This window comes from Cebus imitator, unplaced genomic scaffold (assembly GCF_001604975.1).
Source record: "Cebus imitator isolate Cc_AM_T3 unplaced genomic scaffold, Cebus_imitator-1.0 Scaffold157, whole genome shotgun sequence".
Taxonomy (NCBI): Eukaryota; Metazoa; Chordata; class Mammalia; order Primates; family Cebidae; genus Cebus; species Cebus imitator.
In genome coordinates, this window is record NW_016107472.1 from 1,403,538 (window position 1) to 1,422,723 (window position 19,186).

Here is a 19,186-nt window from a genome sequence, read left to right on the forward strand (position 1 = left end):
TCATGCTGAATAGGCTGAGGAAGATAAAGAAGAGGGAGCAACAGTCTTGCTCTCTCAGGGGTGGCAGAGGTGGAAGAAAATCTGTGTATAAGTGAACCCATGTAGTTCAAACCCATGTTTTTCAAGAATCAGCTGTATAGCGCAGTTGCAGATAGCTTGGGATAATTACTAGATGCTAACATTGTCTTAGAAGTTCAGTGAGGGACATTTTAATCCACAAAAAAAATTTGAAACATCTCAATGGTGCAACTTTTGGTTGAATTTTAGTGAAGGTTGGGATTTTTAGATAAAAAAAGGAATAGAGAACTTGATGTGGAGAACTTGGAAGTAGAGAACTAAAAACCAGCAAAAGAATTTTGGAGTAACTAATAGGTAGTAGAAACAATTTATAGGAAGATCGAATGAGGATTATTGGAAATGTTTATCCCAGTGCTTTAAGGAGAGAAAATGGAGAAGTTTATTCAAGAAAATTCTGTAGATGGGGTACATTAGACACTTTCTAGGTGTGTTTCAGATACTTCACTATGAAGAACTTTAAAGGAGAAGGATAGATGGATTTCAGGCATTAAAAAGACCAAGGTTGTTAAGTAAAAAAGCTCAGTTTGGGGCTTGACAGAATTATAGAAGGGTGGGGAAAGAGAACAGTAACCCAAAGGATTAAATTACAGAATGAACTTCCCTCTTTTAATGAGGGCTGAAATCAGTGAAATGTATCTGTGCCTCAAGCCAAGAAAGCAAATTAAGTAAAATGATGCTATATATCTGAAATTTATTTTACTACACAACTGTAAATTATATAGTATATAAAACTTCCCAACACTTCCCCAGTCTGTAGAACATAGTGTATTTGAGAAGGAGGTATCTTAAGATGTTACAGTAAAAGAGGTATCATAAGACAAGAGAAGATAAGAGGTGATGGGTTTAGGGATATGGGCTTTGAAGAAAGACACCTCTCTGATACCCCATGTGATGACAGTTAGCATTTAATGGAATTAATGGAGAGCTTCATGTTTAAAGCCCACCAGAAAGGCTGTGTTTTATCATTTCTCCAAACCATCTGCATTCCAGAAGAAAATTTAGAGTGGGACAAATGCAAGATATGAGTGGACATGGTGAGAAATCTAGCCATGTTTGTGTAGAACAAAATAACAACAGTAGATTGAAAAAAATGGGTATTCTGAAAATCAGGGTTTGAAATTTAGTTAAAACAGCCTTCCTCGCTCCTTTTTTCCCTTACTCTCTGGTTTTTTTTCTTCGTCATATTTTCCTTTCTCCCTCCCTCCTGTTTTTCTTTAATAATTGTTTATTGAAGATTCAGTAGCTCTGTATTCAATCCAAGAGGCCAGAATCACATTAACCAAGAAGCTAATGTGACCTAAGCTTCAGAGCTCCTCACTTGGATGGACCATGTGTCCTTGGTTCTGCTTTTGTATAAGATTTGAAATAGCAAAAATGTTTAATAGCAATCCATTAAGACTGCTTTCTCTTTCTATTTAAACTTCCTCTCTGCGATATTTCCCCTCAGGTTAGGTTGTGTTGGATGGCTGTGGGAAATTTAGGAAATCTGCTAACATGAGGAATTGTATTGGTATTACATGCAGATTGGGTTTAATGGGATATATTGATGTTGCAACTAGGGACTTTTATATAGAATTAAGTTATTGCCAGCCATCCTGGTGTAGGAATGACTTCAAGGAATGCAGTGTGCCAACACACTGGGCATTGTGACCAGAAGGGCAGACCAGAGGTTGAATTACAATATAAGCATCTCATATGTCACCTGGCACCTGAAACATATAGTAAAGTTGAGAATCAAGGTTTGAAATGTGTGAAGCAGAAGCTGGTCTGGGAGAAATTCTTCTGATCATTTCCTGTGTAAAATTGTGAGGGAGAGATTTAGTTCTTATCAAATCCTGATCAAAATCAAAGTTATTTTTGTCAGAAATAAGTCTGATAATGCTGTGCATACAACTATAAATATACATATTTTTGTCTTTCAATGGCAATTGTTTGAAATAGTATTTCTCAGAATTCCTCTGTTTTTGTATTACTGCTAGTACCCCACACAACAAATATATCAGTATATGAAGTCTCTTGTTTTAAGCCTCCCAACTCTCAGTAGTAAAAACCAAATCTAACTATTTTAGAGGAAACACTAGATTATCTTTTCATTCTTTCTTAAAAAATTATATTACAAAGTCATTTTCACATAAAGAAGTTATCAAAGAGCAGACAGCTAAAATGCAAAAAAAAATTGTTACAGACATGTGCTAGGCAGTTATTAGAAAATATTACATTTATTAAATAGGAATTCCTTTCCCCATTGCTTGTTTTTGTCAGGTTTGTCAAAGATCAGTTGGTTGCAGATGTGTGGTCTTGTTTCTAAGATCTCTGTTGTGTCCACTGGTCTATGTGTCCATTTTTGTACCAGAACCATACTGTTTTGGTTACTGTAGCCTTGGAGTATAGTTTGAAGTCAGGTAGTATAATGCCTCCAGCTTTGTTATTTTTGCTTAAGATTATCTTAGCTATATGGTCTCTTTTTTGGTTCCATATGAATTTTAAAGTAGTTTTTTTTCTGATTCTTTGAAGAATGTCAATGGTATTATAGTTTAATGGGAATAGCACTGAATCCATAAATTACTCTCGGCAAAATGGCCATTTTACATTGGGCAGTATGGCCATTTTCATCATATTGATTCTTCCTATCCATGAGCATGGAATGTTTTCCCATTTGTGTGTCTTCTCTGATTTCCTTGAGCAGTGGTTTGTAGTTCTCCATGAAGAGGGCCTTCACTTCCCTTGTTAGCTGTATTCCTAGGTATTTTAATCTCTTTGTAAGAATTGTGAATGGGAGTTCATTCGTGATATGGTTCTCAGCTTGTCTGTTGTTGGTATATAGGAATGCTAGTGATTTTTGCACATTGATTTTGTATCCTGAGACTTTCGTGAAGTTGCTTATCAGCTTAAGAAACTTTGTGCTGACAGGATGGGGTTTTCTAGATATAGGATCATGTCATCTGCAAACAGAGACAGTTAATAAATTGGGCTGGGAAAATTGGCTAGCCATATGCAGAAAAATTGAAACTGGACCCCTTCTTTACACCTTATCCAAAAATTGACTTAAGACAGATTAAAGACTTAATGTAAAACTCAAAACCATACTAGAAGATAATCTAAGCAGTATCATTCAGGATATAGGCACAGGAAAAGATTTCATGATGTAATCGCCAAAAGCAATTGCAACAAAAGCAAAAATTGACAAATGGGATCTAATTAAACTAAAGAGCTTTTTTACAGCAAAAGACACTATCATCAGAGTGGACAGCCTGCAAAATGGGAGAAAATTTTTGCATTCTATTCATCTGACAAAGGGCTAATAGCCAGAATCTACAAAGAACTTAAATACATTTACAAGAAAAACAGCAACAACAACAAATGACCCCGTTAAAAAGTGGGCAAAATACAGGAACAGACACTTCTCAAAAGAAGACATTTATGTGGCCAATAGACATATGAAAAAAACTCAACATCACTGATCATTAGGGAAATGCAAATTGAAACCACAATGAGATACCATCACACGCCAGTCAGAATGGCAATTATTAAAATGTCAAGGAACAACAGATGCTGGTGAGGTTGTGGATAAATAGGAACACTTTTACACTCTTGGTGGGAATGTAAATTAGTTCAGTTCAACCATTGTGGAAGATAGTGTGGTGATTCCTAAAAGACCTAGAACCAGAAATTCCGTTTGACACAGCAATGCCATTACTGGGCATATAACCAAAGGAATATATATCACACTATTATAAAGATACATGCTTGCATATATTCAATGCAGCACTATTCACAATAGCAAAGACATGGAATCAACATAAATGTCCATCAATGATAGACTGAATTAAAAAAAATATGGCACATATATATCATGAAATACTATGCAGCAATAAAAAGGAATGAGATAATGTTCTTTGCAGGGACATAGATGGAGCTGAAAGCCATCATCCTCAGAAAACTGATGCAGAAACAGAAAACCAAATACTGCATGTTCTCACTTATAATTGGGAACTGAACAATTAGAACACATGGAAACAGGGAGGAGAACAACAGACACTGGGGCCTGTCATGGGGATTGTGGGGGAGGGAGAGCATCAGGATAAATAGCTAATGCATGCAGAGCTTAATACCTAGGTGATGGAGTGATAGGCACAGCAAACCGCCATGGCACATCTTTAGCCATGTAACAAACCTGAACATCCTGCACATGTATCCCAGAACATTAAATTAAATTTAAAAAGAAAATACTACATTTATTTTTCTGAATGTTGTGATGTTTGTGCTAGATATCAATGTTTAAAAATATATAACTTGTGATTTCTTTCCTTATTCTACATTAGTATGTATTTCATACTTGTATTCTTTTTATTAAAGAAGGGCCCCTCCAAATCATATGCTCTTTAAGCCTCATAAGGCCCATATATATCCCTCCCGGAAACACCAACAAATTGGTGTTTAAGTTGTTTAAATTTAAAACAAATTTAAAAACTGAGACATGGTGCTCGCCATACAGAAATGTGCATTTTACTTGTAAACAAACTTTCACAATACTGAAGGGGGAATAGAAATGAGGTATGCAAAAAGTTCTGTGGCTACTTCAATAACTAAGTCTAATGGAATGCTTTGATTTCAGCCTGTGATGATGTGTTGGTGTAATTTAATGGAATTTTTTACCTTTGTTGCTTAATGCACTAGTAAGCCACTGAGTTAGACTTGTTCATTCAGACCATCTTAAACTTCCTCTGGAGAGCCGAATGGCAAGTTAAGTCTTAACTTATCGGCTACATAGATGAAAATCTCCTCTTCCAGTGCCACCAGCACAGGGCTCCCTCACTAAAATTTCTTTGTTCTGGAATATTGGCTATTCAGAAATTCAGGTGGCCTCCATGGTATGCTGGAAGGAGGAACTCTGAAAGGACTTGAGACAAGTCTGGAAAGATGGGTGGAGATTTGGAGGGTCCCCTAAATCATCCAGATCTTGGCTTCAGAAATCTTGTCTGCCTACAGGAAGCAGGGTGAATCCTGGCACTGAGGCCATACTGAAATGCTATCACCCTAATTAATATGGTGACATCATATCATAGAGGCAAGCCTCTCCTTGGAACCAGATGCAGCCGTGTCTGCCTGGAAGCTTTTGGCAGGCTCTGCCTAGCAGCAGCATCTCAGAGCAACAATCCAGGTCCGGTCAGAAAATATTTGCTGAGTACCTGTTATGTGCCAGCCACGAGGCCAGGTGCTAGGAGTAAAAAGATGAATAAGAGACAGCCCCTGCAAACCAAAAACTTACATCTGAGTGAGGACAGTAAATAATATTGGTATGGTAAGTGCCAATAAAATACTGTATCCTGAGTGCTATGGGACCCAGAGGAGGTGAGCAAGTGCCTTCTGGGAGTTCAGAGAATGCTGCTCAGAGAAATTTACTATTTATCCGGTTACTGAGTTTTCAAGACTCATATGAAGTGGTTAAATTTTTCGAAGCATATGGAACAGAATGGCTTCAAGAATGGAAACAAGATAGGGTGTTCATTGAACAATTTCTTCATTATATTATAAAGTATAAAATGGGGAGAGGTAGGAGATACAGCCAGAACAGTAACAGAAGTCATGAGTTTGAGCTTGAGCTTTGCTCCTCAGACCATCCTTTCTCGAAGTGTGATCCAAGGATCACTGTGCCAACCTTATCCCAAAGGAATGACTATACACATTGCAGATTCTAAGCATTCATCCCATCTACCGAGTCCAGTGATCTGTTAAAGAGGTCCAGAGAATCTGCATTTTTAGCAAGTTCCCCAGGCGATTCTTTTACGCACTGAAAGTTTGAGACTGACTAATTATGGCACGGGGATCCACAGAGGGATTTTAGGAAGGGGAAGGGTGTTGTTTGATTTTCATTTTAGATAGATCCATCTGGGTGCAGTGTGGAAGGTAGAACTAAATGGTGGGTAAATACAAAAATAGCAAAACCAATTAGAATGTTATTGCAATAGTCTTGGCCAGAAATGCTGAAGGCCTGCGTTAGAGGAATTGAAGAAGAAAGACTTAAAAAAGAATATTTCAGAGATAAAGATGGGCGGAACATTTAGGAGGAAATGAAAACTGGTTGGTTGTGGAGTGGTGGTTGTCATGGAGAAGGAGGAGGTGATGCTGACTAGGGTGAATGATGAATCATGGGGCACTTTACTAATACTGGGAATACAGGGAGAGGAATAAGCACTGGCAGCCAAGAGGCCAAGTTGAGTTTTAGTTTGAGATTGAGATCTATGAGCCATCTGTGTGTATTCACAGCAAGTAGTTGAATACCTAGTTCTAAAGTTTCTATTTGAGAGAGATTTTATTTAATGTTGTACTGCTGGGTGCCAAGCCATGGAGCAGGGCAAACATGAAGAATCCACATTTAGAGGTGGTATGGTGCTAACAGACCTTGAGAAATGTGTCCCAAACCAAGGTCATCTGAGCCATGAATGCTGTTAAAAAGTATTTAAAATTCCACAGGAGTATTGAAGATTTCCCAATACACTCTTAGATATAATTATTGCTGCAGCCTGATTTGTATAGACAAGGATCTAATTTTGTGATTTCTGCTGCTGTTTCTTCTTCACCTGGTAGATGCACATGAGGCATCTGCTGCAGAAAATGCCCCACTATAACTGAGAAGGTGTGGAAAACAAGTGCTGTATGAATCCCAATACTGAAAAGTAAAGATTTTGATTTGAATTGTTCTTTGTTTTGTTTTGTTACTTTTTAGGTAAGAGGGTGTTAGTTTAATGTCTGTGCACCTTTATGTTGTCCTACTTTAAATCTTGGGTCATGATGATATATTGTTTTCTGACCAGCTATTGTTACAGTTTTTGATTTTCAGTGTTTCCATTCAGGATGTTTAAAAGTAACATCTTGAGATAGCACAATGTAGAATGTTCTCTTCCTCTGGAAAGAGGTGTGCCACTCCTTGAATAGTTCTCACTATGGATACTTATAAAATGACACCTGGTTTACTTACTTATGCAGGTATTTAAATAATGACAAGTCAATTGAATTTATAAATGACATTTTAAAAGGATAAAGGCAAGGAAACTTTCTCAAGCATTTTTTAGGCTATTGTTACCTCTAGTTTACCTTCTGGATGGCTTTTTTTCTTTAGCCTGTCTTTAAGTTCCTGAATCCCGAACATTTCTCCAAGTTTATTCTTTGGTCCTCTGATCTATAGCACACTGTAGCTCACAAAATGAATTCCCTTTGATGGCTCCAACAATGATCCATAGAAAGACAATTCTGACTCTTGTTTCTTACCATCTGATCCTGTATTGTACTTGAACATGTTGAAGCTTTCATAAAAGGAACACTTTCAAGCTTGACTCATCACCTTTCTCACAAAACCAGGTCCCTTTTTGACTTTTATAATTCTCATTTTCCAGGCTGTCTAGGTTCAATCTCTGTACAACTTTTGGTTCTTCCATTCTTCTCTTCCTCCTAGATATTCTCCTGTGAGATAAAAGAAACAAAATATGTAAAGCACAAAATTTGTGGTATATAGAACATATTAAGCACTTAACAGGTGATAATTCACTTTTTCTTCCACCGTTCCTCCAAGATATAGGCATTATAACAACTCTGTTTTATTTTTATTTTTTTAAAAAACAGGGTTTCACCATGCTGGTTAGGCTGGTCTTGAACTCCCGACCTCAGGTGATCTGCCTGCCGTGGCCTCCAAAGTTCTTGAATCACAGGTGTGAGTGACCACGCCCAGCCAACAATTCTGTTTTTCTTACAGGATCCCAGTATATCTTTCTCACCATTTCACACTATACAACACTACCACAGGCATTCTTTAAAATGTCCCCATCCACAAATCTTAGGTCTAATTCTTGTAGTGGAGTGACTTGTATCTCTCAAAAAGCTACATCCAAGTCCTAATTCCTGGTACCTCTGAATGTGAACTTACTTGGGAAAAAAGTCTTTGCAGATGTAATTTGTATTGAAGTTGAGAATCTCAAGATAAGATCATCTTGGATTTAGGGAGGGCCCTAAATTTGATAACAGATGTGTTTCTAAGAAAAGGGAAAGATACGGCCAGGTGTGGTGGTTCATGCCTGTAATCCCAGCACTTTGGGAGGCCGAAGTGGGTGGATCACCTGAGGTCAGGAGTTTGAGTCCAGGCTGTCCAACATGGCGAAACCACTACTCTACTAAAAATACAAAACTTAGCCAGCCATGGTGGCACATGCTTGTAGTCTCAGCTACTCAGGAGGCTGGCGCAGGAGAATCACTTGAACTTGGGAGGCAGAAGTTGCAGTGAGCCAAGACCCTGTCATTGCACTGCAGCCCAGATGACAGAGCAAGACTCTGTCTCAAAAAAAAAAAAGAAAGAAAAAAAAGGGAAAGACACAGGGACACAGAGAGGGGAAGGTCTTATGAACAAGGCAGAGATTAGAGTGATGCTTCTTTAAACCAAGCAACACCAAAGATTGACCACAGCCACCAGAAACTAAGAGAAAGATCTGGAATGTATCCTCCCTCAGAGCCTCCAGAGGGAACAAACTCTGCCAACTGATTTCAGACTTCAGGTTTCCAGAAATGTGAGTAAATCATTTTCTGTTGTTTTAAGCCACCAAATTTGTTCCAGCAGGCATAGGAAACTAGCATATCCCCTTAGCCTGATCTTGAAGATCCCTCTTAATCTGGCTTTAACCTACCTTTTTGAGATTGTCTCTTACCAGTACCCTTTACAACTTCCCTACTTCTGTATCCTGCCAGTCCTTTGATCATGCAGTGATTATTTGTGCATTTTGTCTTTTCTAAGGTGATCCCTTTCCTTTGTCTAAAACTCATGTTTTCTCTATTCATTCAAATCCTGATCATGAAACGAAAGGCTCATCTCAGTCTACAGTGATTTATTTCCTCTTCTGAATTCTTATCAAACACATTTGACATTGAATCATATTTTGTGCACACAGTGTTTGCTTTGCTTTTAATGTATGTGTGACTTTCCTTAAGGGCAGGATGATATTTGCAACATAGAAGCTGTAGATTCAGTTAATGAAGACAGCAAGGATGGACAGAGAAAGCAGGTGTTGGGTTGAATTATGTCCTCCTATTTGCAAATTTGTATGTTGAAACCTAACTCCCAGTATCTTAAGATGTGACTGTATTTGTAGATCTTTAATGTGACCCTTTAAAGAGAAAAGGTGAAAGGAGGTCATAGATGTGGGCCCTAATCCAATTTGATTGGTGTCCTTATGAAGGGGAGCTTCGGACACACAGGGACAGACAGCAAGGGTGCACATGCACACACACACCATGTGCAGAGGCAGCAGAGGGTGGCCAGCCCAGGAAAGAGGTTTGGAAAGAACCTTCCTTTAGGACTCTCAGAGGAAACCAACTCTGCCAGCACCTTGATCTTGGACTTCCAAGTCTTCCAGTCTTCCAGTCTTCCGAACTGTGAGAAATTACCCAGTCTGTGCTATTTTGTTACAATAACTCTAGAAAACTAATGCAGCAAGTAAAAGGCTTAGTTAAGCATTGAAACATTAAGAGAGGAGGCTGAGGTAAGAGGATTGCTTAAAGCCAGCAGTTTGAGAACAGTCTAGGTAACATAATGAGAACTTGTCTCTACAAAAATTAAAAATTTAAAAAATTAGCCAGGAGTGGTGATGTGTGGTTGTAGTTCTACTTACTTAGAAGGCTGAGGCAGAAGATTGCTTGAGCCCAGGAGTTCAAGGTTGTAATGAGCTATGATCGTACAACTGCACACTAGCCTGGGTGTCAGAGTGAAACCCTGTCTCAGAATAAAATAGAATAAAATAAAAGAAAAAATAAGGGAGAAATAATACTAACATTTTTTCTACCTGAATTGATGGCATTGTCTTCTCGCAAGTACCAGCCATAATCCTAAAATGGTAGACTATTTGACAGAGCCCTTAGTAAAGGCCAGTGACTTCTGGGTTTATTATACAAGCAATATCGCTTCAGTATAAAGTTCAAAGAGGTCTGAGAGTGGAACTGGGACCTGGCCTCCACCACTCTTCATCTTTTTCTAGAACGTTATTATTGTATATCCTATAGTCAGGAAGTTAATTGATATTCTCATGAGTTCATTTGCTAATCTAAAATCATAAAAGAGTTAGTCATGGGGTTTAAGCCTATACATTTTCTAGGATTAGTTATAAGGATACAAGGATTAGTGAGTCTACTGTGTAGTTGCTTGGCAAAAATTGGGACATCAGTTACTTTATTTTTTATTTTTATTTTTTGCAAAGCTCAGATCAGTTTATGCTTTTCTCTTCCTTATTCTTTTGCCACCCATAACTGCCATTGCTTAGAGAAAAAGATGCATTAGAATTGATTCCATATAATTCAAATTAAATTTGGAATCTTAGGCTCCCTAATTGGGAGGTAATTTTTAAAGGTTCATTGACAGAATGGAGTAGGTCCAGAGGAAGGCATCCAAAATTGTGAGAACCTTACACACTGAGACACCTGAGGGTAGTTGAAGGAGCAGACATCTCATCAGAAATACATGGAGGGCTCTCTATTGTATAAAGATATCAGCTCATTCTCCATGGCTCTTGAGGTAAGAGTTGGGCCTAAAAGATGGATCTTGCTGATTTCATTTCAACATTGAAACTTCCACTATGTAGTTTAATCTCCTAAGGACAAGAAGTAATGAAGAGTAGAGACCTATTGAGTGGTGATTGTTGTAGCCTAGTGGTTAAGAGCCTTTTAGAGTCCTAGCTTTGCTACTTATTAGTTTTGTGACTTAGTCAAGGCACTTAACTTCCCTTAGCTTTAACATCCCCATCAAAATGGGATTACTGCTTGTGCCTACCTCCTTTTCAGTATTAGGTAAAATAATGCATGTAAACTGATGAGGAAGCTGAATCTGAGCTGGGTGGTTTCACATATGTAGTCACAAAGTTGATCAATGTTTGTGCCCAGTTTTAAGCCCTAGTTTGTTTAACTTCATTATGCCACTTTGTTTCCAAGGTTCCTTCCCAAAAATAAAGGAGAAAAAATATAAATAGGAGGGCTACGGAGAGTACATTGAAAGGGAAAGGAGTTGATCCCACCCTTTACCTTCAGTTTGGCCACACAGTTAATGAAATGGTCTTACCAATGGAGTTACTCTGTCTAAACACCAAAAGGAGTGATTCCTTCTCCATCATCCCAAATCCCCACCTTCCCTGCCTCCTCCCTTCACTACTTTTTAGCCACTCGCAGGCTAAGTAGGGTGTTCCCAATCTGCACCTGGAATGTTTCTTGTAGGAGCCATTTCTCACCCACTCTTTGCCCTCTTCTATCACTTAAAATCATAGAGGGCTGTTCTGAAGCAGCTGGGCTTTCAAAACTGGGCTCATTGTAACATTAAAAAATTATTAAACTCAGAAACTAATTCTGTTTTTTAACCATAAAATATGAAAACTAGGAAGGAAACTGAGAAGAATGAAAGACCAAGTCAGCTGGATCTGAAGCAGGCCATTCTCAGGAAGACTCCTGAGGAATAATTAAAGCTCATTTTAAGCATCACCTCCTGGGTATCATCATCATCCCCAGGTAGTTTTCTGAGATAGTCCATTTTGAAACAGATATACCTTAAATTTTGTTAAAATGTACTAAGCACTTATTGAGCTCAGTGATCCTGAAACCGTCCTAATAATAAGCTGTCTAGTGGTGACTTATTAGCTAGGTTTATGTCTAGGAGGGATTATGAAGAATATGAGTTGTTTAACAGGGGTGCTTGTCATCACTAATGAACAACAAGAAATAGTTTGAAAACTTCTTTGAGATATTCACTTGCAAATGTCACTTGAGTTTCAGAAAAGTACAGTCTCTGGAGTAAAGCTACTATACGCTCAGTGAGGCTGTGTTGTGCTTTGGATGCGTTATATCATTTAGTTCTCAAAACATGTTGGCAAGGTTGGCATTATTATCTCCATTTTAAAGATGAGAAAATTAGGTACAAGGAGCTTCAGTAACATACTCAAACTCATTCAACAATAAACAACTAAAAATTGTGCTATCCACACTTTAAGAATCATGTGTTCCTCCTCCAAAATTATGAAAGACTGTAGAAGGAATTCAAGAAGTATGTTTCCTAACATATCTTTTCTTCTCACCTCAGATGAATTTACTTTAATCCATCATAAATTGTAAAATATCATTTTGATCACTGTCGGTATTACACGGACCTGTTTGAATGTTCTCAGCTTTTTCAGTAAAATTAGAAAAAAACCACAATTTACAAACAGGTAGATGTACGTTAAGAAAAAAAAACCTACCATGTGATTTCAGATATGGATGCCAATTCTTAAATATTATTCATTATTTCTGAGCTCAAGCGCTTAGAATGTTTAAAATGCAATATATTTATGTGGGTTTTCCCAGGATATTGGAACATACATAAAATATGCTTGTGCATATCTCAGCATTGTGTGTATTTATTTTAGGTTATATGTATACTGAGAATATATAAACAGTGTATGATAGTTAAATGTTATTTCATTTTTTGAGGGAAATTAACCTCCACAATTATTAACTATGCATAAAATGTAATGGCAGATATGACTTATATTGCATAGGACTGACTACAATTCCTCTTTAGAAATAGCTGTTCTTTGCTTTTATAATACTGGGAAAAGAGGAAAAGAGTTCGTAAAGAAATAGAAGGATTCCTCAAGCCCCTCTTCCCTAAAATATGCTCTATCATATCTCCTGGATTGACTGGAATATGCTTCTCTGCCCCCACCCCATTACCCTCTCAATGCAGTGGAAAAGTCGGTGGGTAATTGGGTCCAGATTGGAGGTGTTTAAATATTCATGAGGCTGGCAGGGGACTGGGAGGGGGTGACTGTCTAGAATGGGGGTAGGGGCTAGGGGAAGTGATTAGTCACTGAAAGCTAGCGAACAATTCCGAGAAAGAGACGGAGAGGGGGAAGAAAAAGACTGATAGATAGATATTGGGGGAAGGGAGAAAAAAGGAGGAGAGGGAAGAGGAGAGAGGCAGCGGAGAGAGAGCACGGGAGAGGGAGAGAGACAGAGAGAGAGAGAGAGCGCTAGAGAGAGAGAGCGAGCATGTGCGTTGAGCAATAGCTGTGGACCTTACAGTTGCTGCTAACTGCCCTGGTGTGTGTGAGGGAGAGAGAGGGAGGGAGAGAGAGAGAGAGCGCGCTAGCGCGAGAGAGCGAGTGAGCAAGCGAGCAGAAAAGAGGTGGAGAGGGGGGGAATAAGAAAGAGAGAGAAGGAAAGGAGAGAAGGCAGGAAGAAGGCAAGGGACGAGACAACCATGCTGTGCTGTATGAGAAGAACCAAACAGGTAGAGCTAAAGATTTTTACTTCTTGCTGTTGTGAAATAACCAGAGTACAGTATTTCCCTGTAAAGGCAAACAGTTTTTTTTTTTACTGCTTCTGCTCTGACCATGGTGCTCGTGCTTCCTTAGCATATGGTAACTGACGGTTGCATCCCAGCTTTTATTCTTTTCTGTCTTTCATGCTCTGGTTTTGGAATGCCACTACTAATTAGGGTGAGGGTAGAAAAATTATGCCTATTTGGCCATATATATATATATATATATATATATATTGCTTATTAGTGAATGCTCAGCATTTGAGGTCTATGGTCTTGAGGGTGTGGACGTAGAAAGGGGTGTGGGGAAGATGATGTGAGCTCTACCTACAAGATGGGGAGGCAATTCTTTATATTATTTGCAAAAAGCGAGGTTGAGAAAATAATATTGAGAACTGAGTATTGCCTCTCTGACATACAATTTTCTCACATGTGCTGCGGAAGATGCCTTATTTTGTACATGCATGAGCTTCGAAGGGGCACAGGTATTTATGGAAAAACGTGCAGGTTTTATTTATTTATTTATTTTTCAATGAATGAATGAAACTGTGATTTGATAGATTTCTTTGAAGAGAACCTAAGACAACTAGGGCTGGGGGTGGGGTGAGGTGGAAAAATTGGCCATGTAGAAGGGGAAAATCCCCTTCCTAAGATCAGCAGCCGATTGTGCACCAGCTGGTCGGAGGAGAGGGTGGACCACGCCCCTAGGAGCTCCGTTGGGATGGGAAAGACAGCCTGGTATTACCTGTTGGAAACAGGTCTTTTCTCCTCTCCCCTTCCCTTGCTTCTTTCCTGGGATTGTCAGTGACCAGAGAAGGGCTAACATCCTGGATAATAAGTATGGTGACTCATTTTCATTAAGAAGAGGGACACATCCAAGATTGGCAAGAATCAGAGCCCCTCCTTCCCTCCCCCACTGCCCAGGTTTTACAGCCATTTCCAATTGCTCGCTTATTTCTTCAAAGACATTTTAGAAACTTGATTGGGGTGAGAGTGGGAAGGAATGACGAGTGTGGTATTCCGCAGCAACCAACCATGCCATGACAGTCTCCAAAAGAAGCTTTCAAACATTTGTTGGAATGCATTTGAGTGATTTTGGCGAAGGTTAAGGAGAAAAATGGGTGTGGGATATGGGTGAGTGTGTGCGTGTGCATGCCTGTAGCGGGGGTGGGGGTGTGGTGGGGGCAGTCTTGGTCAAAGAAGCCCTTTGCAGACTGATTGCTTTAGGGGTGGGGTGCAAGAGATAGAATTTGGGTATTATTTCCAGTGCAGGTATTGGAAATTGGACAATTTGTAATACACTCCCTGAATCCGAATGGGGTGGAAGAGAGTGGAGAAGAAGCAGCCTGCCAGCTTAGCACGTTTAGCCAGCGCCCTGGAAGGAAGGGTGGGGAGTGAGGATGAAGGAGAAGGAACAGGAAGGGGAAGGGAGACAGAAGCAGAATGTAAGAACAGTGGGTGTAGATGTTTGGCATGCATAAATAAATAAGGTAGCAGCCATCCTGGATTGTATGGGGCTATTTGGGGAAAAGTCAGATAGTGGGGGATTGTGAGGAGGGGGTGTTTGCAGCATCTCCTGAAACTGCCCTATGGTTACAGAGATGGATGCTTCCACTGGCTCGGTTTTTCAAACCAGGGCATTTTCTCTCCTTGTCCTCCTTCATTTTAATATATAAATGTAATAAATACAGGTGTCTGGGTTAAGAACACTGTCAAAGAAAAGTCCTGAGGTTACTTCGCTGGTGAGCTGGGGAAATAAAATTTAGGAAGGTGGAGCACTAAGTAAGCCAAAGCTATTCACTTAAAAAGCTTTAATTTTGGAAAGAAAAATATTCAGGTTTATAATTTGTTCCCACCCTGTATGTACACAGACAAATATACATACATCTCCTTTAATAAAGGAAACCATGTATGATTTTTAGAAAGGGAATTAGAGCTAAAGGAATTCCCTCCCCAAAATGAAGACAGCTGCCTTCCCTGGGGTTCTATCTCACCAACCACCCCAAGCATTCACTCTGATGTGCAAAGCAATGAAGCTGAAATTGTGTGTTTAGAGTTGTAGAAATTCACATGTAAATGTGTACAGCATCCACATACTTCATATGCTACAGTTGCATGTGTAAGAGTGGTTTCCACATGCTTCCCTGTGTTTTAGCATCATTTGTATTCAAAAGAGAAAACGAAAGGTATAGAAATTGTCCTTATTTTGCTCATGCATTTCATAATGTGTACTCCCATGTGAAATGATCATGTTTCTTATATACCACTGTCGTGTATCATTCACATTAGCCAATATTTAGGATACCATTCAATCAGACTAAAGGAAATGGTGTATTCAGGGCGTGGGCTCACACTACACTGACTGGCATTTATGTAGCATGAGTACTTAAGTTTCACGCAGGTTTCCTGCTTGTAGATGAAATTCTATATCATTTATGACAAAATCCAGTGGTGTCCAACCTTCTGCTGACATCTATTCATCATCCTAATACTTAACAGGGAGTAAAACAAGGGCAAAAACCTGCAAAGGTCTAAACTCTGCCACACCCATAAAATCCAGCAGAAATGTGGGAGGGGGCTGAAGGGCTTGCACTTCCTTCCTCTTCCACTTGAGCGGCATAAAGAAGCAACCTTGGATTTCTAAGTTGGAATACATTGCCAGTGGATGAGAAAAAAAGCATAAATGATCTGTATTAGCCATTAGTTACCACTATAGATTATTATAGCAGGAAGAAGAGAATGAGGGTGGTGTGGAGATGAGAATATGGTAAAGGAGCGGTCAATGGAGGAATAAAATAAAAGAATCCGTAAGATTGTACTGCCTTATGATTTTCAAATATCTTCAGGCTTACTTTCAGTAGCTTAATTGCCATGTGGTTTCCAACTGATTAAAACTTGGCAAGGTATGATCTGTGTCTGCAAAGCAAGAAAACTATGAGGTGTTTCTTTTGTTGAAAAAGAATGACTTTAGTTTGTAATTGAAGTGTAAAGAATTTCATGCAAGCAAGTAGTCCCTCTACTCCCCAGCCCCCTATTCAAGCCAAAATCAGCTTTCTACCTCATACAACAAATAAATGTTATCTCTGAGAGTGTGATCTGTGGCTTAGAATTCCGACCTCACTGTGCCTTTTCCTGCAGTGCTGGGAAGGTGTGGAAGGATGCTGCCTTGCTGCTTGGTGCAGGCAATTCTTCCTAGTGATAAATGGGATTCCTCCCAAAGCTCTCTGAGCCACACGCATTGTCACCCAGGGACTTAGTGAATTAATTAAGCTGAGACATTTTACTTAATATAATTGAAGCTTCTTGTATTTTTTTCAATAGTGTTTTTCACCACAGATTTGCAAATTTAAACAGAAAAAAATACTTGAAGGGCACTTTCTTTTTTCTTTTCTTTTTTTGCCAAATTATCTGGACTTGCAGAGAACCTTAGAAAATTCATGGTGAGTCTAGAAAGTGTTCATTTCTGGTGACTCTGTAATTCCTTCTAACCCATGCCAGGGCCCATACACAATGAGCCCTGATTCCTCCTGTTGACAGAGTCTGTGTAACACTCTTCCCCAGCCCCCTCCCTTACCAACCCATGCTGAGGCAACTGGAATAAGAAAATGCAGAGTTAATTTTTTTCTTGCTAAGCTGGCAAAACTACAGAAACCTTCTTTGATGTTTCATGCTAAAGGGCAGTACTCCTGTTCACCAAGAGGGACGGTGGCTTGGGGTCTCCTTTGCTTCTGTCATAGGGAAATTGTCAGTGTTATGCCTGGGGCTGAATTAATCCACAGACTTCAGACTTTTACCTGGCCCCATGAGGAAGGGGACTGAGGTTCTTTCAGGCAAGAATAGAGCATATATATTAACCAATCATATTGATAAAGTAAGACAAGTCTTCCTCTGTTAATAGGCCAAAGAATGCACATAACCAGGTCATCTCAAGAGAAGGTACAGCAGCATTTAACTATTCACTTCCCTATGAGTTTTAATAAATGCATTAGGGCAAGCAAGCAGTGTCTGTTGCAAACTAAAGAAGTGATTTTATGCAGGAATTCTCCCTTTTGAATTTCTGAAGTGTGGTCAGGTGGCTTTTGTACCTTTGTAATTAAATCTTCATAACATTTTCAGAAGTGTGGGGAAGAATACTACACTGTGAATCCTTAGTGGAGGCCACTTACTGACTGTGATTTTGAATGAATCACATCATGTTGGGCTTCAGTTTCCTTCTGTAGAATGAAGAGTAAAAAGCAACAACCAAACACAAATGAAAAGATCCCACCTTAAGGATTTTTGTAGGGCTTAAACATACTTGATGTGAAAAAAAAAGATCAATACAAGCATATGAAATTTTTTCTCCCCAGGTTTTGCAATGTGAGGCTTGTCTTAGAGCCTCCAGTTTTTCAGGATGATCTAGTGCCTGCTATGTCTACCTTTCCCAGTTAGAGATGAGTTCCTTCTAGTCTTAGTTGAGCCTTCTGCTTGTGCTCTTGTTCCTTCCCTCCCAGAACCCCACTCCCTCATGCCCTTGTCTCTCTTGAGATTTCATCTTCTTGTGCTGCACTGGCTCCTCTCCTTATAGCTTATGAATATGCTTTTGCCTCATCTATCTTAAAGGATCCTCTCCTGACTCTGTGTCCCCATCTCTATAGTGCTCTCTCTCACTCTCCCTTTAGAACAGAGTTCCAAGTACTCTCCACACTCACTTTCTCCTCTTCTTCACTCCCCATTCACTATTCTATCTAGTTTAATTTGGCTTTTGTTCTCATAATTTCACTGAAAAACATATTCTGAAAGGGCACCTCAACCAGTGACCCTTCATTTTACATCTTATTTGATGTCTCTTTGGCATCTTGTGTTGTCCAGCCCTCTTCCTGAAACTGTCCCCTTACTGGGCCTGCATGATAGTAACAGCTCTCTTTGTTCTCCCTCTCTGATAAGACCCTGCTCAGTCTCCTTATAAGCTTTCCTTGCTCTCTTCACCCACCCCACAAAATCCATGATAACCTGGATCATGATCATGATTCGTTCCCCTCTCCTCATTTGACTCACTAATCCTAGGTGATCTCCTCATGTCATCCATGTCCAAAGCTTTAGCCACCTGTGTGATTGCCAGATCTGAGGACGAGATGTCTATTTTTAGCTTCTGATCCATAGTTATCTTGGTCTAAATTTATTATACACAAAACCAAACTCAGTGTCTTCTGTTTTGTGTCACACTTGATTTCCTTCACTACACTTATTGCTCTGACACTGTCCATACAGCCTCAGAGCTCTAGGAACCTGAGAGTAATCTTGAATGTACTTTCTTTCAACTCCCATATCCAGTTTCTAAATCCTTTGATTCTTTTAAAAGTTTGAATAAATCCTCTGCTTTTCTACCCTGTTTACATAAATAACCTGGCTCAGACTTTTCATGACTACTCATCTCTACAAAAGCAATAACTTTCTACATGGAGTTCTACCACCATATTGTTCTTTGGTTTACCTTGCAAATGGCACTGTGTATCTTTACACAATGCAAATTTGGTTGTGTTATTTTCCTTGTTAAAATATAAATGATTCAGCATGACACAATCTAGTTTTGCTTACCTTCCTAGTGCCAAACTCAAAACACCCCCCTTTGTTTTTTACCTGATGACGCCATAGCAAGATTTCAGGCCTCGGTGCCTTTGCTTGTACTCTACTCTCTGCCCACATTATACTTGCCTCTCGGCCTGAACTGTTCTCCCATTCCCTGCAAGAGTTAGCTCTTTGAAGCCATTCTTAACCTTCCTAATTAAGTTTTCTTCCACCTTCTTTTGC

The 19,186-nt window shown here is 39.3% G+C and overlaps 1 protein-coding gene across 1 annotated transcript in view; it reads left to right on the forward strand.

Annotated features, from left to right (window-relative positions):
* The first annotated feature begins 12,935 nt into the window (after nucleotides 1-12,935).
* Nucleotides 12,936-19,186, forward strand: part of GAP43 (growth associated protein 43) — a 99,689-nt gene continuing 93,438 nt past the window's right edge. Inside the window, exon 1 of the mRNA XM_017543516.2 lies at nucleotides 12,936-13,366. Coding sequence (XP_017399005.1) covers nucleotides 13,337-13,366 — 30 coding nt within the window. The 5' untranslated portion in view covers nucleotides 12,936-13,336. The remainder of the gene's footprint in view (nucleotides 13,367-19,186) is intronic.